Genomic DNA, 21,267 nt, shown 5'->3' on the forward strand with positions numbered 1-21,267 from the left:
TGTGTGAGACGGAAAAAAATTAAAAAACAGTGAAATGTCTGAATTAAAACATTCAACTTCCAGGTCAGGTTGAAAAATGTCTTTATGGTCATTGCCCAGAATAATTTATGTTTGTTTAAAAAGTGATGAAGAGGCTGCTGTTAACATTAAGTTCAAACACAAAGCTTTGATCATGACGTGTATAAAATTGGTGATTATAACAACATCACATTAAAAAGTAGTTTTCATGACAAGAAGCTTCCTATTTCCTCTCATGTAATTGAACAAAAAGTACAGTAGCTCCATCTTGTGGACAGATGCTGTCTGTTCTGGTGTGAACTGTAAAAATGGTCGTGATGACAAGAATGAAAACGGGGTCGAACTTACTGTCATAAAACAATTCATTTTATCTGTAGTCATGAAAGATCTGATTTCAACATATCCACAGAGAGACATCTGGACACCTTCAGGACTGAGCGACAGACGATGAATGAATAAATCTTCCACAGTTGACAAAGCATTAAATTGAGAAGACAGAAAAGGAAACATCTGGTTTTCAGATGAAAATCAAACAAGGAGAAGGACAGATCCACTTTTGGTCGAGGTCCTGATATAGTTCAGACAATGACCTGTGATGAAGGCTCACAGGCAGATATTCCTCGATGTCTCTCTGCCTCCTGCTGCCTCTGTGTCTTAGGTAGATGGATGTGAGATGGAATAGAAAGAGACAGGAGACAGATGGGGAGACGGCCCGGTAGCACGAGGTGAGGACTTGTAAAGACAAGGGCTGACAAACCTGAGTAAACGGATTAAAACAGTTGGCTCTGGAAGTGCTCTCCCTCTCCAGCTTTATCCAGGCAATCCCCCAAAATCTCACGGCTGAACTGGGGCCGGGCTTCATTTCACTGGAGTCTGGGAGCTTCCCATGTGGGCCACTGGAGCAGGAGCTCAGACGTTAGCCCACACGCACAGATTCTCACTTGTGTCGTTGTGTGTTGTTGTGTTCTGCACACAGAAGACGCCAAAAGTAAAGTTGCAGTGATCCGTCAAATATTCTACAGCTCGGTTTACAGCAAAATGTCATCTTCGTTCTCAAGCACGGTAAATAAAATCTGCTGCAAAAAAACTTAGAAAGATTAACTTTCACAATCATCCAATCAAATCAAATCAGCACAAAGTGAGTGAGAATAACGTCCCTTATGTCCTCGTACGCTGGACAGGTCAACAAAAAAGGATCCTCATCCTCACACTTCGAAGTCTCTGTAGATCCAAACTAGCTGCACCAACTTTCCCCTGAAAAAGCTGAAAATCACATAAAGTTTTGTGATTTAAAATCTGTTCAGTTGTTGTTGTGTCCTCTTGGTTATAACAAGCAGACAAACATGCAAAGCAACCAGAAAACTGGAGTGGCACTGAAGAGCACACTCTGCCCCAGATCCAACATTCACCTCATGCAAATATTGTTAGTAAAAACATATTTACATGAATCTACACACGGTGCAAAGTATTCCATATAATGCATGAGTTAAACTAGAGATAATTCTCTTTAGTTCCCTTTGTTTTGCTGCTGCAGCCTCTTTGCGAACCTCGACAGGTGCAGGACGCGGTGGATCAGCCCTTGTGATGTGTTTAAGAAAGTTAATCTGCAAAACAGATTGCGAGCGTTCACATTGAATCGTGTCTTTAGGTGAAAAGCCACTGGACCATATGGACCATCTGTCCCGACGGCACCACTGACAACTGTGAAATCACGACTCCTCCAGATAATAAGAGGATAATGCTCTCAGTCTGTGAGTGTGTGTGTGTGTGTCTGTCAGTAAAGTGTGTGTTAATCTTCACCAGTGTCCTGCACTGACTTTGAGGAGCTTGTTGCACAGACTCAGGTGTCGGAGGAGCAGCAGCTCGGCTCTGCTCCTGACTTGTTGTGAAGTGTCTGATAAACAAGAGAAGAAAATGTCAGCGATGTACCGATCAGCCTCTCTGGAAAACAAGGCGTTAATGTCTCTGTATGGAGACGATGGAGACCTCTACTTCATCAGAGACGAGGACTGTACCAGTGAGGTGAGACGCAAAACTCTTTAATATATAAACTACATTGAAAACTGCACATATTTATCAATATATAGATAAATATCGACATTTAGTTTTGCAAAAACAAAAGTGTACTAACACATAAATATGATAATATTCTCTTCTGTCATTTCAAATGTTGACTTATTTATGAAACCATCTACAACCATTCATTATTTTTCACGTGTAATAAAAGTTAAAATAGTATTTATATTTTTAAACATTAAAAAGAGATATTACAAAACATTTAATTACCCATTCAGCATTATTCTATTACTGATTTTTAATTAATTTGTCGTGATGTATGTTTCACTACGCTCTTGCTACTGTACTGACTGCTTCCACCAGATGTCATGATGTTCACACTCTCTCACACTGCAGGAGTATGAGCTGGACTCAGAGAGCAGCGAGGAGGGCAAAGGAGGGAGAGGAGTCCGCAGCTCCGTGTCCCTGGAGATCTACGGCCTGCAGAGGGAGCAGCAAGTTCACTTCTCCAACCTGGAGTACTACAGGAGGCTGGAGGAGCTGAAGGACACCCACCTGAGGAACATGGCCGAGCTGGAGAGGATGTACATCAATCAGGGCCGAGAGTGGCGTGGAGAGGAGGAGGAGGAGGACGGAGGAGGTCTGACGACAGGGAGGAACAGAGAAGACAGACAGTCCATCAGGTTAGATATGAACCATTAAAATAAAGTGTCTACTGAGGTCACACATTTCATGTCAATGTCACAGACATTCATTTGTAAAGCACCGTAAAAAGAAGACAAGTATGTACATATGGTACTAGTACTTTATATATTTAATATAAATAATAATAATAGTATACATTAGATGCAGGTGATGTGTAGTAGATATCTTTAGATGGTTCAAAATTGTCCCTGGTATTTAATCTCTGAACGTGCAGCAGCTGCCCGACCAGGACACTCCAGAGGATCAACTCTCAGGAGGAGCTGGACTTCCACGAGACGTCGAGCGGTTCTGACCAATCGGAGGACGGCATCGGGGAGCTGGACACTCAAAGACGGAGGTCCCCTGGCCAGGAGCGAACCTTTGTGAGGTTGGTGAAGAATATCAGCAGACAAGTTAATAAGTTAAATCATATACACATCATAACAATACATGAACTACATTTAAAATACTTAAAGAATCCGTTGATGATATAGAAAACTAAAAGTCCAGGAGACAAATGATCTTGAATATCTATTTGATTTGTCCTCCCTGAGGTAAGTGCACCTCCTTCCTGATGGCAGAGGTCGATATTCATCAAGAGGAGGATGTTGAGTGTCTGCCAGGATGACCTTTGACCTCTGAATGGCTCTAACCTGATAAACATGCCTGAGATCATTCACGTTAGTGCCAACAGTCCTTCCACAAAGACTATTGGCACTATTTGTTGTTGTGGAAGCACAGACGAGGAGGCAGAGAGGAAATGCTTCTGTGCCGTCACATTTAATTCTCCTCTGTTTGCTCCCAGAGACGTCCTGGTGATCCCAGAGGAAATGATGAACCAGAAGCAGTTTCGGTTCCAGCCCAAGGCCTCGTGTTCGCAGCCGAGGGGACGATTAACCCATCGTTCTGGGGTCAGAGCTCGGTCGAACTCTAAGGTCACCGTGCCCAAACCCTTCCAGATGATGCTGAGGGAGGAGGACCGGAAGAGGCACAAGGTGCGGACGCGCTCAGAGATCGAGCTGGAGAACACGCTTCTGCGACGGGAGCTGGAGGAGATCAGAGAATGCCAGAAACAGTTCCGGGCATCACCTGCACCAGCGCACATACACCTGCCTCTCTTTGAAATGATCAGCCGTCGCTTCACTCAGCGATCCATCCCGCGCAGAAGCAGCAGCAACGTTCGCCATGACTCCAAAATCAAAATCAACCGGGCCTCCGCTGCAGTGTCGCCACAGCCTTTCAATTTCCTGGAGAGAGAGCGGAGGAAGAGGGAGGCGAAGATTGTAGCAGAGCTGGGGAACCTTGGTCAGAGAGAGGAGCGCCAGGGCTTCAAGGCCAGGCCCATGCCCACCTCAGTGTACGGCGCCAGACACAGATGTGGCTCCAAGACCTCAAACAGCCAGCCCCCGTCTCCACCCACATGCTCACTGGAGAGGGACTCCGACCTGGAGCCAGAGGTGCTTCGGTCCAAGTCAGACTCCTCCACTGACTCCCGGGAGCCTCAGAGATGTCCGACCGCCAAATCAGCGAAGAAGCAGCTCCAGGTATCCATTGAGATGGTGAAGGAGGGGGAGTGGTCCTACGGTGACCCCCTCAAAGCTGCTGCCTGAAACATCTGCTCACATCTGCAGCCGAGCGGCCCAGAGCCAACGCTCACACCGAGGAGTGACTGCCTCAGTGTGCGAGGGATCGTTTTATAACTGGAGAATAGCTGTGACCGTTTAGTGGTAGTTTCACAAACCAGTTTATCATTTCATCTCTTTCTCTGTCAAACTGTTTTGCCTCATGTTAGAATCTGACTGATTCCATTCACAGACCCCCTCACTGTGTGTATCAGTACATCATTAAACACTATATACTACAGAAAACCTCTGCACGACTTTCATGATTTCTTCCAAACATTTAAAGCGGGAGGCGGCGTGCAAGGCCACCACAGAGATTAACCACCATTCACACTCATATTCACATCCACTGGCAGTTTAAAGTCTCCCATTAACCCGAGCTGTATATGTTTTGACCCGAGCATGCACCACCACCTCCTGCACCAACTTCATGGAGCGCTGAACACACACACAGATAGATTGATAGATATGCACCTGTGTAAAGTAGATTCTACTGTTAAACACGATTTACCTTCTTAATTGAAGTCGATTAAAAAGGGGATCAACCCAATCAGCCGTGTAACATCAACAGGGAATCCAGGGTTTATATCGGCTTCTCTTAATTACAAGGCATCGATGTGAATCAGCGTGACTTCGCACGTTCACGTTCAGAGACTCAGCAGGTGAGAAGGAGACTAAAGGCGGTCGTCAAACCCAGGAGACGATAAACACAGGAGGCAACTATCCGCATCTCACACGCAGACACACACAGTAAACGTGAAGGTGAAAACAGCTGTGGAACACCGGGAGCTCATCCACAGCGTGTTCGTGTGTGAACATTTAAAAATGGAATCTGAGCTTGTGTTTCCGTGCTTCACGATGTGTTTGATCACCGTTCTCCCCCCGAGCGTGGAGACGTGTGTGAACAGGATAAAAGTCGTGAGAGTGGACGACCCCGGCTGTTAAATCTACTGATCTGAGAGTGGGATATGATCCATACAGGCTTTAACCGCGGCCTGCAGAGGATCCCGCTCAACTGCTGCTGCCGTCGTCTTGTAAAACACAACTAATTGGCTTTCACTGGAACTTTTTTAGAAAACGTCAAACATATCGACGCCTCTGCCGTGTTTTCTGTGGGTTTTTTAAATTCAGTGTCGTCAAGTTAATTGCCATAGACTGCGATGAAATGCTCATTTGTGCTTTAATTCGCTGCTAATTGTAACATTCTGTACGGACGACGCTCCGCTCAGCGTGCCAGGCTGCTTAGATCCATTTGTTGTCCCTGCTTCTGGAAAATCTAAAGTGGTGATTGGATCTTCACGCTAATTGTGAAAGCAGGTTTTCTAATATTTTATGGAGATTGTTTGCTCAAAACAACAGAGTCATCCTTAAAGCACCATATGCTTTGTGCTTTACTGTCCCAGCCTCTTCTCCGTCCCTTAATTGCTTCTTTCCTGCAAAGCACCGCTTCACTGTGATTCACTCTCCACATTAATACTCAGGAGATATCGAATGTAACTACAACGGTTTAAAAGAGTGTGTGACAGTAAAAAGAGCCAGAATGTGCTCACAAATAAAAGTAGTTTCTCAGAGAAAGGAGAAAAGTAGTGTGGAGTGATCAGGCAGATGTGTTCACTGCAAATAGAGGAGGAGGCGGACGAAGACCGACTTTCCTCTGAGGGAGAAGAAGCTCCTTTTAAAGCAGTTCAGGCGTTCTGACGTGTCAATAAAGAGCCACAGACAAAAAAAAAGTTGTTTTCTGGATTTGCTGAAATCCGTCACTGTCCTGCAGAGTTCAAGGCTCTGGAAAACAGTCATCCATCACTGCCTCGGCTCTCTGGACGCCTGCCTCTGACCTTGAGCCAAAAACAGCATTACTGATGTATTACAGCAACTGAGACTGAATAATTACACAGGAGAGGAGAGGACCTTTAGCTCGGGGTCCTGCTCGCTCATCGACGGACATAAATATGGATGGAGAGGTGTGAATTGGCCGCGGTCACCACAGCAAAACAGATTAATAGTCAAAAACACTGTGCAGGTGCTGATTATGATGGGGGGGGGGGGTGTTTTTCTATGGACAACAACATGAAAGCTGTTGATTGGACCATAGATACTTTCATTTGTTTTTACGGATTTAACACCTTATCACCATTATATAAGAAAAGTGGAAAGATTCTTGTGATCGACAGGTTTACAGAAACACAGAATCCCTCAGGAGACGCTGAAACGCTTTCTTTCAAACAGCCAATTCTCAATCTGCCAATAAATTGCTAAGTAGGCTCCGTCCAGCTGAAGCCGTAACCCTGGTTCTGTTGTGTCTCAGTATGTCAGCCTGTTCACGTTGTTCCCCGCCGGTCGCCCAGTCTCAGCTGGTGTCGGCTTCAGCCGCCTGTGATCCTCTAGATAACAGATTTAAAGATTTCTGCTCAGCCTCTGAGAAGTTTCTGCCCATCTTTTGTCTTGTGGACGAAAGCAAATATGGCCTGAATATCCCAAAACAAATGTGGGCAAACATGCGGCGCTCCAGACGAGGTGTAATGTGCATGTGAACATAAAGTGGCTCATGTGATAAATGGTGACTATGGCCCAAATGGCACAAAACAAACTCGGGGCCACACTTCGGCTGCCAGGCAGTATTACTGTGGCATGTGGACCGGATGACAGTGTGGCAGTACCGCAGTGTGAACTAAATCTGGGCAAAACAGATTTTGCTGTGGGGGCATGGTGTTTAATTCATGATACAGGAACTGTAATCAAGCATTTTTAAATTTAGCTGCATACGATTTATCTGGTGTACAACACAGAGAATACACGTGTACAGGGACGCTCTGTGCCACAATCTGAATCTGTGGGGAAACTATCTCACGTCTCTGCTGAGCTGCGACAGGCAGTCGTACATGTAGGAGCTCATCTGGGTTTTATATAGATCCATTTAAAAATGCATTAATCATATTCCCCAGGTAACACGTGGCTCCATCTTTAATTCAGTAGTTTTTGCTCTTGTGCTTCTTACTTTGTGCACAGATTCTCCTTTTGCAGAATAACAGTAACAAAAGAAAATGTTTTGACTCACTCTTCAACGTGTTTGAGAGAATTGACCTGTGATGCATGTTTGCTTAAATGTCCGATTAAAGCAGATTTTCCTAAAAAAGCAAAGCAAAGCCACACAGAGCAGTGACGTCCTGCAGAAGAAGAGCCCCAGTGACGGAGAGGAGCATTTGTAGGTTGCAGAAAATTCTTTTTTCTTTTTTTGTTGCATGAACTTTTTAATTTTTAATGCATTCTAATGTTAGTGTTTTGTGTTATGGTCTGTGTCATGTTTCTACTGTTTTTGTGCATTGGATATGATTTAAAAAATCCTATGACCACATACAAGCAGCCTTTTAAACTTTTGAGCATTACACCTGAAATATTTCGTACAACTTAACTCGAGCACCAGGTTCAATTCTTTGTCCCGAGCTGCTCTAATAGAACTAATCTCATATATTTTACTTTCTCGCAACAAACTACAGATAAAAACACGTCTTTTAAAGTGTTGCCGTGACCTCAGACTTATAATTCCAGTTCTGTAATTTAGAAAAATAATCTACTGAATGAAACTGAACGTTTCCAAATCCACTTAATGGATGAAAACAGAAAACAGGCTCTTTAAGAGACTCTCTAGAGAGGTTGTGTTTAAAAGCCGTCCTCAAGGGTTGTTATTATGGTTTTTACAGATTATCTGAGCATCCTCTGGGTGTGTTCATTCATTCATTCTTCATCAGGCAGCTCAGCGTCCAACACTGTCAGTGAAACTGCACTGACCTCATAAATATTCCCTGGTTGGGACCATTTAAAAGCACAGAACTTTAAGAGGTGTCAGTTAAATTAACCCTGAATAAGAACAGTGAGTAAAAAGAAGGAGACTGTGAGGAGGCAAAGTGAGAGAGGACAAACGGAGTCCCAGCAGATGTTGATGCAGGAGCTGCAGGTTTGCTTCACGTTGATATCTGCATGTGTCCTTTGGAATGTTCCCACAAACACACAGTGAATTATTCACTGTTCATCCACATATGCGAGAATTTTGAAGTAGGTAAAAACTAAAAACAACATCAATCATGCAACTGCCATGAAGTTAGTTAATTCTGTGGGAAATGCTCGGTGATGTGGGTTGTTACCAAAAATAGTTTTTAAGTGGCCACATGGTGGCGATATTGATCCCAATGTTTAACCTGAGGATCGGGTGTCAAGTGGAAACCGGTGATAATGATTTGTCACCGTGCTCATGAGCTGAAAATATCCCACCATGAAAACTATGGGCCGTGAGCCGGCGTTGTCCACCTCTGACATCTTGTTGGTGGTTGACTATCACAGTGTCTCTCTCTCTGAATAAAGTCGTGTGAAAGCTAAAAAACTTTCTGTCTTTCCTGCCAAAATGTGACTGTGTGGGAGTTTGACTTGAGCAGCTGACCCTGTGGCCGGGCGGCTGCTGACCCCTGACCCCTGCGCTCGCGCTGTCGGCAGGGTGGTTAAGCAGCACCGGGAGCTCAGAGCGAGGCTGCACAGACTGTGACACAGCAGCAGCACTCGGCTCAGAAGTCTTTTAACATCGATAAATATCACATTCATATTCTGGACACATGTGGCTGCGTGATTATGATGGATGCTCAGGCGATACAGAGCCAGAGGTCTGAGCTGTTGTTTATGATCCTTTGGTGACTTGCGGAGCTGTTTGTGTTTGTGCTGCTACGCTCTCATGAGATCCTTAATCAAATAGCAGGCGGCTTTTAATTGTCAGGACCACATAGTGTTTGTAAGAAAACGCAGCATTACTGATGCACAAAGCTCCACTTGTTCTGAACAGGGTGTGAAATCCAGTCGTGATGTGGTGGAAGGCCGCGTGATGGAGGAATGCATCTTTTAGGTTTGTGTGGTCAGCAGAAAATCAGAGTCTGATCTGAGCTGAAGCTTTTCAACCCAAACCTGGTCCAGAGTCTGTCTCTTATTACGATGACGTCTTTCTTTCACACACACTGAGACAGTTCACAGTCTTGATTGATTGATAGATGCTCCATTCATCCCGTAGCTCACACAAAGACACACACATAAGACAAAGAGTACATACACAACTTTTACTCTGGGAAATTATTCATACCAGAAACCTCATGTAGCCGCTCCGCAGTAGAATCGCTCCACCGTCGAGACGCTGCGATTCAGCGACGCAGCCGTCACGTGCTGCTCACACCCCCAGTGTGACACTGGCGTATCTATTCTCTTCTCCATCCACATGAAAACACTAAAACTAATACTTCTCTGCACTTATTTATTACAAAATTGACAAAAAAACGCCAAAGTCAGACGTTCGACATCTACAAACCAAAACTGATCAGATCAAAACGTCCTCGAACTGGAATCGCGAAAAACTAAACAAAGGACGAAAATGTGCTTTAAAGTCATGATTCCAATTAAAAGTAAATAACCCTGTCGGTGCCTGTTTTCCCTGACGCCCCCTCACAGATCCTGTTCCACCGCCTCACAATGAATCTCTCATCACAAATGACGCCCACGGTTCTGGTGTCGCTTCTCCCATTATGATCTCATTTTAATGAAATCATTTATAATGGCACACCGTCCAGGTTGTGTTGAATATAATACTCATTTAATCGCCTGTGCTTCAAACCACCCTGACTCCTGATCTGTGTTGTTCTCCCGTCTCGCTGCTGCAGCACGTGTCATTACAACAAGTCGTCTTGTCGTTTCCTCTAATGAGGTGTTATTTGACGCACGGCTGCGTCCCTCTCTGTAAATAATACCTGCCGACAACCACTCAGCGGCTGTCATCAGGATCATCAGAGTCCTGTAATGTGTGTGTGTCCGTGTGTGTGTGTGTGTGTGTGTGTGTGTGGAGACGCTGTAGCTGGGCCTTTGACGTCTCCAGCACCTGAATGCATCACGAAGCAGCAGCAGGAGAAGTTATCTCCTCTCTGCAGACAGATGAATATTAATATCCATCAGAAACGCCACACAGAGAAGGAAGAACAAACCACCGGCAACTTTTAAAGCAGCAAACGTTCACAGAAGGAACTTTATGATGATTACATTTGTTGTTTCAGCCTCATTTAACAGAGAAATAATTCAATCAGACAAACTTTCCAAACCTCAAATGACAATGTGGGAGTTTTTCTCCGATTTATACTTGACTGAATAAACTATTTTTTACTTATAATCATATAATATAAATGTATAATATAAATAGAATAAGGAAAGGATTTCCTCAGGCTGTCAAACAATAACTATTATTTATTATACGTTTATTTCATTTATTGAATAATTGTTCTGTCTCCAAAGAGCTCTTGAGTATTACTGTATATAAAGATGGACGAGATGACAGCCTACCAAATGTGAAGCTAAATCTTCTTGATCGCCATCTGGTGGCTGACTGCAGCATAGGTCATAAACCTCGCCTCCTCCGTGTTAGTGGATGGAACCTGGACAAAAATAAAAATTTCACGCCAAACACATTTTTCTCAAAGATCACACAGATGTTTTCTGTTGGTTTTTGGTTTTAATTGTTTAATCGATGAAACGTTCAGACTGGCTTAGCGATGGCGGCACCAAGATCCAGGATGTTTTAGCTTCTTTTTTTTCACCATCAGAGGAAGTGGAGCCACGTGTCATCCATCTTTATTTACAGTGTATTATTAAATCAAAATCTTACATTCAATAATCAAACTTTACTTTGTACCGTTCCACTAAGACAATGGCTGCAATCATTTCAATTACAGTAAAACAACTGGGTTTAATTCTTATCCTCCGTTTATCTTACTGCACTTTTATCTTTCATTTATTTGAATCGATCACGTTCCTTTGTGTTCAAACTTGTTTTCCTTTTACCACGATCAGAAAGCCGTTAGGCTGAAGCAAATAAATAAAACCACTCCAGAAAAAAAAGATTGATCATTTTATTTTCACTGGAAAGAAAAGTGTTTGTTACTAAAATATCTGTCAAAGTACGTCATTAAATAATTACATGCGCAGGATGGCAGCGTTCGTATCTGGCATATATTTGCTTCATTTCTTGATAGTGGGAGAAAGTAGAGGTGCATGTTTTTAAAAGTTTATGCTGGGAATGACTAGATTTTTTGTAACTGTCTCACGAACAAAAAAAGAAACTAAGCAAAGGATATGAGGGGAAGGAAATATCAGATTGGCTTCAAGCTGAAAAAATTAGAAATGCTCAATGTGAACGGATCAAATTGGATTTTACCTCTATTTCATCCAACAAGTGCAAAGAGAGAAAAAAAGAGAAAGACAAACTCATGATGATAAACTTGAAAAGGAATCCTGAACATCTGACAAACACTTTGCTGACTCACTCAAAATATCAAACATTCATCACTTGTGTCAGAAAATGCTTTTAAAAGATCCCAGACTCAACAAAGCTGCTTCATACCAACGTCATTTTACAATTTCCACATCTCAGTTAAACAGGAGATTTGTACAAAGTCATAATTATACATATTTGGATATTTACAATTGTTCAACTACTGATATTCAACACTTGGATTTTTTTGTGCATCTATTTACAGTCTTTACAAAAATACAACCACAGACGCCTCCTGTTTGCATCCTCCAGTCTCAGGCTCAGTTTTTAGTGCAAAGGAGCAAAGCTTGACAAAACATCAGCGTCTCAGTCCGTCTCCTCGGCTCCGACACCTCCAGGTCAGCCACAGGTCAAAGCTGCAGCTAAATAAAATATTCCCTCTGGTTCTCACTGGGGATGTTGTGCGAGCTGGTCTGGCTGCTGAACGGCAGCTCGGGGCTGTCTTCAGGTTTGACTGTTTTTATGTCCTGGTTCTGACACGTCCCTCGCCTCCTGTAGAGGAGTCTGGCCATTACGGCTAACGCAGACACCGCAACAAAGATCACCACCGCTATCACACCTGCACAGAAGAGAAACAGGAAACGTTACAGCAGCTCAGCAATGAGGACGTGGGACTTCCTTGCTCACAATTTAGATCAATGCTCGTTAAAAAGCGAGAGAAACAAAACCATGACGGACTTTTTAAACCCCAACCAACAGAAAGAAAGCTCAACTAAACCACTGAGTAAACTCTGAGTCTACAAACACGGCACACTTGGTTGGTTCAACGTCTGTTCTCGCTCCATGTAACTTCCAGTGGAACTGACTGAGTCACTGAGTTTCAATCAAACGAACACAAAGTAAACTCCACCACTGCTCTGTATAATTTAATGTGTTCTCCCGCAACCCACAGGTTTTTTTTTAATCTTTCTAACAAACAAACCAACCCACCGATAAAGGGACAGAGGTAAAAAACATAAAGTAAATATGTCAGTCAACAAAGTGTGTGTCTGTAACTGTGAGTATTTCCACAATGAAGTCAATAGAAATGTAAACACAACGAATGAAGATTTCATCACTGTGTGACTTCATAAATCCTTGTTTTTAAACGGTGTAAATTGGAACCTGAGAACCCGATAGGAGACCAAACTTGAGAAATCAAACACCTGCTCAAAACAACAACTGGTAAGTGGCCAAACAGGTACGAGAAAACAAATTGCTTTTGCTCCGTCATTAGTGCTGCGGTCTGCTCATTCTCTGCAGGCTCCCAGGGCAATTCCAGCTATTAGAGGGTCTCTGCACCGACGTTAGCTAATAAAATAAATGGACGGTCTCTGTGCCTGGAGAATAACGTCATTTTTATTCCAATTAGTTGTGTGTGCTTTTGTGTACTCAGACGCAGTCGTGCTGTGTGAGGGACAGCTCAGGGGTTTTTAAGGCTTTTCATTTACACAGCGTGCAGCTCAGCGTTAGACTTCCCTGAGTTCAGTTCCTCTGCTCTCAGGAAAAGAAAAGAACGAAACGTTCAAATGTGTCTTAAACTTGGAAATTTGTCAGCGCTTTACCTCCGATTAGAGCCGAGTCACTCCTCATGGCGTTGACTAGAGGCTGACCTGTCTCCACTGGTCCAGACTGACCTGCAGCGCAGAGAGAGACAGACAGAAGACAAGAGAAAAGAAAAACGTGAAGCTGAGAAAAGGAAGATAAGAGGACGAGTGTATAAGACGGATCACAGGGGAATTAAAAGTGATGAAGAACAGAAGAAATGAAGGAGAGTGTAATAAAAAGTCAGATCATCAGTGAGAGCAGAAATGTGACATCATTGTCCATTCAATCTTGTCGTCTGGAGACTCATTACATCATCAGGAGCCTGAAGGTCTCATCATGAAGAGACGAGTCACCCACACAGAAAACTGGACTGTTCCATCTATGATAACCTCAATTACTTTACCTTCAACAGCTGAACGTCTGGGTCATGTCTTTAATACATCTTTCACTTTTGACCTGGTTAGTTTTGCTTCCACGTGTCATTGACACTGATTGGTTTGTAGATGTCCGTGTCTTTCTGTTTCAATGGACCGGTTCACTCTGTTTTTATCATTGCTGCCGGCAAAATGAACGTCCTCGTCGTTCGAACACATCAGAGGTGAAGACTACAAACAATCCTGTGAGCTGCTTCTTCAACATCTCTGAACTATGAAAAGAACCATGGTTCAGTTGGATCTGGACAGAAACCAGCTGTTTAGGTCAAATTAAATGTAGTCCCGTTGGTCTGGACCGTGGTCTGAGGAACCTCACACCTGATATTAGAAACATATATATCAGAACAACTTCAGATTCAAGCACTGCTGACAGAGATATCTTGTATTTTCCTGTTGTTTCCTTGACTTCCTTGTGTTTCATGTTTGGCCCCAGTCTCTGTTTCCATGTTGAGTGTGAATGTTCTGGTTCTCCTCTTCAGCCTGAGCACCTGCAGCTGATCATCCAAATCATCGCTACGAGTCACTGCAGCAGAAAACCTCGGCTCTGGAGCCTCAGCGGTCCGGGCGCCACAGCCAAGTTTCTCTCTCTTAGCTGGTTGAGTTTTTTGCGCTCGCCTGAACAACGTTAATTCCAAGCCTCAGGTCCACAACCTGCCATGTCCACGTCTTCCTCTGCTGCTGCCTGTTCAGATTGATGATTCCCAGTCTGCTCTGCCAGCTCCAGCCCGTCGTCCCGCTCCGTTGCCTGCAACACACGGACGTTCCCATCTCCCTATAAACCAAATCCAACCCTCAATCCTCTCCTGCCAACACACAACCAACTGAGACTCAAGCTGCAACCAACTGCTCTTTCTCTGGTCCTAGATTGAACCGTTATAAACAAAAACTCTGAAACAAACAAACCATGAAAATGTTGTATTTTTAATAAAGGATCATATCAGAGGTTTTAACACATGAGCTACAAATCAATGTTTTTATGTAAAACCAATTCAGTCGATGGGCTGAACACAGAAAGCTACCACTGTGTTCTATTTAACAGCAGATAGTTTTCTATAAGACACATGTTTGATATTGTAAAAGCCGACAAAAGACAAAAAGTGAAACCTGCCTGAAATGTCTGGCATTGCAGAGCTGAGCTTGAGAGTTGGAGATTTCCTAAACCCTTTTATTGTCCAGACGAAACATGAACCAATGTTTGTCCTACTGGTCTGAAAGTTGAAATGAAATTTAAATCCTCTTCACTTCACAGATAATGAAGCTCTTGTTCATATGAATATTAATCAGAGTTCTTAAATCGGGCCTCTGGGAGATCGTTTCCCATGGCGGCAGTTGATTGACATGTGAGAGGCAGAATTATGACGAGACAAACTTGTGTGGAAATGCTGCGGAGAAGGTCAAACAGTACTTTGAATGTTGAAACAAGTTTTCTACAAGACGACAACGATGAAAATTTGAGAAAACACATAAGAGACCCATAATAAACAGCTTCGGGTTCATCCTGAACTTCGGGCCGACTGCAGTTTAGCAGGTGGAGCTAATGTTCCTCTGACCTGATTGGTGATGTGTGGTTTCTGCTGCATAGGGATTTGTGGAAGAGGAGCCACAAGTGGACTGGACCAGTGGGCCGGTGACAGTGACGGGGCTGGTGTCCGGGTGGAGCAGAGCGGCCTTCAGAGGGCTGACGGAGTTAAAGAGGACGGCGGAGAGGCAGCCGGTGAAACCCAGCGAGCCGAGCCGAGCCAGCTCCGGATCCATCTCACCGGGGTCTGTAGAGAAAGACACGGAGAATCGTTTCCCCGGATATAACATGTGTCATATGAAACATTCTGTCTCATTTGACCTAAAACGCCTCTCATCACTGGTTCAATCAAGACATGCTGATGAGGACAAACTCGATATTTCGCTGTGGGGTCGGATTGGCGGTGCTTCACCTAGGTCAGGAAGTCCCACAGCCTCTCGTCTCATTAACAACCTATTTCTTAGTCCGTCTCCGAGGGCGCAATCCGTAAAGAACATAACTAGGTCACGACAAAGTAAATTACGCTGCTGTCATGTCTCCGCTACACGTGAGATCTGTGTCACACGCCCACCAGACAGTCAGGGAACAGGAGCACGGGTATTTCCAGAGAACTGTCTTACATGTTATAAAAGCGATTTCCAGATTTAATACAGTAAATAATAAGGAAGGCATTATTTTATTTTTCACACAGTCTTCAAATTTTCTATCAGAACAACCTGAGGTATATGTTTACTATACCTGCCCAAACTTTAGAGTTCAAACCCATATGAAGCATGTGTATTTGTTCTGTAGCTTTCCAGAACAGATTTACTCAACGTAACCTCAGCAGCCTCAGAGGTGTTGAGACTTTCATATGTAGGAAAACCAATAAACAAATATTGTTTCAAGGTCACGCAGAACCCCTACAAACCTGACACAAGCGAAGAACTGTGGAAAAACAATCTTTCGTAATCTCATCCTGTTGTTTCCGTCATAACAAATGTCGTGATTTGATGAATGCAAATCGAGATGTGTTTCGATCACACTGCTGTGCAGCTGGAAAGGGCCCGGGGCGTTCGATACCCTCTCACTTACGGTGCACTCTGCCGAGAGCCAGCAATCTGATGCCGTTGAATTCTACATCAGATGTCAGGTTGAAGTCCTCTTTGGTGTTCTGGTCAATCTGAAGGGAAAATACGCCAAATCACAATCAGGTAAAAGCTCAGAATATAAAACTAACTGAAAACATAAATTCATTTTAAGTTTTAAGAGGTGATATACACTTTATTGTTTGCAATAGAATCTCATGGTCTGGTGAGTGGACTTAAGATGAGAATAATTAAGATGTTACTGTGTCCGGCTCTCTGAGAACTTGTATAGCGAATTAAACAGTTGTGTATCATCAGCGTACAACTTGAGCTTGAACGAAGATCGTCCTTGAATCAGCTGCCTCGAGGTTACACTCTAACTTATGGGAAACTTAGAGGAGCCAGCGGGGAAGGTAGCATGTTGAAAGTTTAGAGGAAAATTCTCCTTGAGAGGTTTGACTGCAGCTCAGGCTTCATCATGTCTGAATGTTTCCTGCAGCTCGGCCCTGCTGTCTCCTCATTGCTTCTCCTTCTGGTTGTTGAAGTTGACAGAAGCTGCTGAGAACGTCAGCTGACTCATCTGAGCAGAACTGTGCAGCCTCTCGTGTGCGTTTGTTTGTTACCTGCACAGAAACAGCATCTGCCAGTCTGCTGACAGTAACCGTGTGTAGATGCCCGTTGGCGAGGTTCCTCGTTTTGCTCCTCAGGATTTCTGCGTCTTTGCTGCTGTCGAGTCTGTATCGCACCTCCAGCTTCTCTGAACACACAAAAATCAACAAAACCGCACACTGTTTTTTGGCACAAAGCAACTAATTAAAAGAATTACCAAACATTTTAAATTGTTCACTGATCAAATTCTGTAATCATCCACAATTTTAACTTTTGAAGTAAACTTTTAGTTTTCTGTTGAAAAAAACCTTGATTATATTCAGTAAAAACAGAACGAATTGTCTTTCTTTGCTAAATGTGTCCTTGTCCCGATCACCTATGTTAATAGAAATGTGTATTAGTACGTATTAATATGTATTGAGTGAAGTCTGGATGTTCCAGGGCTTCAGGAGGGAACTGGAAGGAATTCAATATTTAGAAAATTAGGGCCAAATGCAGCCAATAAAACTGCAGAGACTCAAGTTAAATCATTAGCTTTTCATGGTTGAGAGTGTTTCTAATGACTAGATTGTTTGTATCTTATGCATAATTCATCGTTTTTCATCCGTGCTAATTATGTTTTAACACTTAGCAGTTGTTAGAGGTGGAGAGACAAAGCAGAGTGACTGTGCTAAGATTAACAAGTCACAGGGGACGTCCCACAGAAGCGACAGATTCCACTGAACGTCAGCGAACATGGAGGTGGTGAAAGACGGTGATGGCTGGAATCTTTTCTCGTAAAAACACATTTTCTGTTTTCTACCTGAGGTCTTTAAAGTTTCTAGAGAAACTGGAGCTGAGAGCTCACCGTGCTTGTCGAGCAGCAGAGCCAGGTACTCTCTGTGGGAAGAGCTGACGTAGAGGAGCAGCGTGGGACTCTGGCTGGTCCTGAAGCTCAGGGAGATGTTCTCTGCTCTCAGGGTCACGTCCGAGTAGATGGGGGAGGGCATGGCGCTGCTTCTGTTCGGCCCGTTCACCGCCTGCTCCTTGAACGTGTAGCTGATGGAGGTCCCCGCCTTAAAGCTGGCTGAGACCTCTGCAGCGACGGAGGTGATGGCACAAAGTTTGAGCACAAACAGGACCAAGTGCGTTTTAAGGGACTTTGAAGTGAAAGTTTGATTCACAGCATTTTGTCTTCACATATTTTCTTTACCATTTTATCTGTATTATAAAAAGATTCCAAATAATTATTCACTTGTGTCAACACTGTTCACCACATCCGCTCATAAACGTTATGAACTTGTCTCAGCCTAATTAGCTGGAGAATCGACAGCCACAGAAAAACAAGATGACAACTGAATGAGAACAACACAAAATTGGGCTGTTAATTATCACATAGTTGTGTATTAAAGTTTTCATAGCAGATAATACATCCGCAGCTGTTAATTATTGAATACACATTTCCTGTGACATCTCAAGTCTTCCTGTGATATTTTGAAGTGTGCGGTTTTTAAAAATACCTTAATGCAAGTTTTTTTAACAACACAAGTTTGTATATATATATATAGTTCTTGGATGATTAAAGCAAACACTTCAAATCAGCCAACCAAAAACTTCATAATTGACTTCAAGATAAACGTCTTATATCACAATTCCCACACGATCAAGACAATTAGCAGCTGTGTAATATGAGGATTTGATGTGTTGAGTGCACGGAGGTGTGTCATGCAGCTGTGCAACCACAGGGCTCCTGATTGTTCGCGCACGTCCCAGGCTCCATCTTCACATTTATTTACAGAGCACTTTGAGAGACATGCGTCTGCGTACCTCTGTCGCAGAAGGCTCCGGTGTAAGCCGATGGGCCACAGTTGCAGGAGAAGCTGCTGGTCCTCTCCACGCAGCGTCCGTGGTTCTGGCACAGGGAGCCGTAGCTGCTGCAGTGGCCCGGACATCCCGCCTGAACCCCGGGGGTGATCCTGGCTCTCTCCTCCAGGTCCAGGGTGACGCCGTTCAGCTGCAGAGCACGAATACAACCACGAAAACCCTTCTGCCTGGACGCTGTGCCTCCTGACGACACACAGGGGAAACACTCACTTAACAGTTTAGTCTGATCGATTCTGAAATACGATCGAGAGGTTTGAATTAAGGGACGTTTGTCTTTTTGTTGATAAATGACCTCAAGCCATGATTCTACACGATTCTTGAAGATGAACTTTCTGTCTGTCGATTCATTTATGGAGCTAATTTCATTTCATTTCAGCAGTACATACTTTTCTACCTGGGCTCTTTGTGGGAACACTGCAGGTGTCACCTTCTATATCATATATACCCGAGTTTCTATTCTATGGTATAAAACAAACCTTGAGATTTTCATTATGTTGTGTATCCATCACAGTGAACATCAACTCGGTTTTATTTTCTCTTTCTGAGCTCCATTATTTTTGCATGGTAATGCAGACTCTGCCTTCACTCGCACCAGTGACATAACTTTATCAAAAATACATGATGTTCTCTATGGCTGCTTATGCAACCGAAGCAAGTTTCAGTCTTTTCACTCTGTTCAGAAATGAATGAAAAACAAAACCTATCACATCTGTAATCAAACTGCACAGAGATACAGATGGTATCTGATTTTAATATTTGCTCAACAACTTCCAGACACAACATTTGTCACCACCCTCGTGCTGAATTATTCAAATGACGAGATGATGAAATGCAGTGAAACACAAACTGGCAGGTGAAAATTTTAAGGGGCCGGCTCTGTACCGTCTGTCTGCCGGCCGAGCACCATGCTGATTGTTGATATCTGGGAAGTTGACGGACTGTCAGTCTCTGACAGGTTGCTTGTCCTGTCCGTCCTGACTGTGACAGTTATTTTCCCTCGTCTCTGGCAGAATTTAAACTCCTGAGATTATTGTTTTGTGACTTCTCACATTACAACCTCCTTCTAGGCTCAGACTCGCCCGAGTAACAAGAATTGCTATCGACTGATTGATTGAGCTTGACTCAGGAGGAAAATGAAATCTGAATGTTATGACAAGGTGTTCTCGAATTTGGAAATGTGAAGAAAAGTAATAACTCTGTGACAAAGAAGTGGTCTGAATATTGTAAAGTTACTTTTTACTATAGTGATGTTATAAACGGCAGTTTTGAATTGCATTTCAGTTTTGTGCAGAACACACACACACACTCTCACAAACACACACAGACCTATGAATAGCTGGCTGTTGAGCTGCAGGTGAATGTGTCCGTCAGCAGGAGCCTCCTGAGCGGCAGCGGGGAGCTCGTCGAGGCGAAGCGTCGCCTCTTTGATGTTGCGCTCGGCTCGGATGCGATGCCACCTGTTGTCATCGAGGGGGAAGGCAGCCTTCACTCCGACCTCCAGCGGACCGTTACCCACATCGAAGGAGAAGAGGACCTCAGTGGAGGCTGCAGCAGGGAAGAGGGAAGAAGTCGACTCAGTGGAAATAGTCGTCAACATCAGTTTTCACTATCCACTCAACATTTCTCTCTGCAGCCGTGTTCCCCCCATAGACTGGAAGTAAAGATGGACGACATGATGGCCCCCCCACATGAACCCTGCCTCCTCCATGTTAGCAGGTGGCACATGGATGAAACTAAAAGGCATGAATACAGTACGAACAAGCTCCTGTTGAATTTCTTACAGCACATGGTTCAGCAGCTGCAGCTAACATTTATTTTATATCCAATTAAAATCTCTAAAGACCATCATTCTATTCTTATGTCAGAGATGGTTTCCTGCAAAGTGCTGCGAGTTCATTCTGCACCTGTGTGGTTTTCTCATTAGCTGCCCGACTGTAAATGACCCTTAATGTTTGCAAACTCTCCGTTGTCACGAGGAATCTTATTCCCCGTGAGAGCTTCAGGAGAGGATGAAGCGATCTCTGCAGAGGGACTGAGGAGCCAGTTGACACTTTGACACATGAGCTCCACTGGAACTTTGATGAGAAAAGAATATATATATTCAGATTCAAGTAATTAATCATTAGAGCGAAGAAAACAAACATCAAACACAAAACCAGCTCACAAGGGAGGAGACACCGGAGAGCGGTTGTCCTGGCAACGAGTTACAATTACGGCTGGACAGCTGCAGTTTTGACAACCAGCAAAGATAAATCTCTTATTTAAGTCGTTTTAATAGAAATCAGCAAAGCTCTGACATGTGACATTGAGTCAACACATAACATATACAGTCATCAGTTGAAGGGACCAGATGGCTGCCTGTAGTTTAAACCCTGATTTTAACCTTTGTATCTTGTGAGAAAATATATTGTCCGTCATAAAAACGTCTGTTTCTATCAAGTTCAATGTTGCACCACATTACGTTTAGTGAGTCACATTGAAGAACAGCTCACAATATGTGAACGAAGATGAATGGTGACGGTACGATGATATTTCAACAGCAGAGCCCCGAGATACAGACGAC

At 43.6% G+C, this 21,267-nt stretch overlaps 2 protein-coding genes across 4 annotated transcripts in view; one reads left to right on the forward strand and one right to left on the reverse strand.

The window, feature by feature from the left end:
• Positions 1–1,814: 1,814 nt before the first annotated feature.
• LOC138413632 (protein FAM161A-like) lies at positions 1,815–4,586 on the forward strand. Of its 2 annotated transcripts, none has more exons than XM_069538643.1 (4): positions 1,815–2,040; positions 2,431–2,717; positions 2,957–3,106; positions 3,524–4,586. In XM_069538643.1, exons 1-4 carry the CDS (start codon positions 1,933–1,935, stop codon positions 4,326–4,328), a joined length of 1,350 nt encoding a protein of 449 aa, XP_069394744.1. In that variant the 5' UTR covers positions 1,815–1,932; the 3' UTR covers positions 4,329–4,586. The 2 variants fall into 2 exon arrangements, with proteins under 2 accessions (XP_069394744.1, XP_069394742.1); XM_069538641.1 differs by having other exon boundaries at positions 1,817–2,040; positions 2,954–3,106.
• A 6,663-nt stretch (positions 4,587–11,249) lies between these two features.
• The window catches only part of LOC109630990 (contactin-associated protein-like 4), a 66,991-nt gene continuing 56,973 nt past the window's right edge, over positions 11,250–21,267 (reverse strand). For both annotated transcript variants that reach the window (XM_069538910.1, XM_069538909.1), the window contains exons 18-25: positions 20,031–20,249; positions 18,648–18,887; positions 17,689–17,916; positions 16,856–16,989; positions 16,240–16,327; positions 15,197–15,412; positions 13,230–13,301; positions 11,250–12,244 (exon numbers count right to left, since the gene is read on the reverse strand). In XM_069538910.1, coding sequence (XP_069395011.1) covers positions 12,048–12,244; positions 13,230–13,301; positions 15,197–15,412; positions 16,240–16,327; positions 16,856–16,989; positions 17,689–17,916; positions 18,648–18,887; positions 20,031–20,249 — 1,394 coding nt within the window. In that variant the 3' untranslated portion in view covers positions 11,250–12,047. The remainder of the gene's footprint in view (positions 12,245–13,229; positions 13,302–15,196; positions 15,413–16,239; positions 16,328–16,855; positions 16,990–17,688; positions 17,917–18,647; positions 18,888–20,030; positions 20,250–21,267) is intronic.

Source organism: Paralichthys olivaceus, chromosome 14, assembly GCF_024713975.1.
Source record: "Paralichthys olivaceus isolate ysfri-2021 chromosome 14, ASM2471397v2, whole genome shotgun sequence".
In the NCBI taxonomy this organism is placed as follows: Eukaryota; Metazoa; Chordata; class Actinopteri; order Pleuronectiformes; family Paralichthyidae; genus Paralichthys; species Paralichthys olivaceus.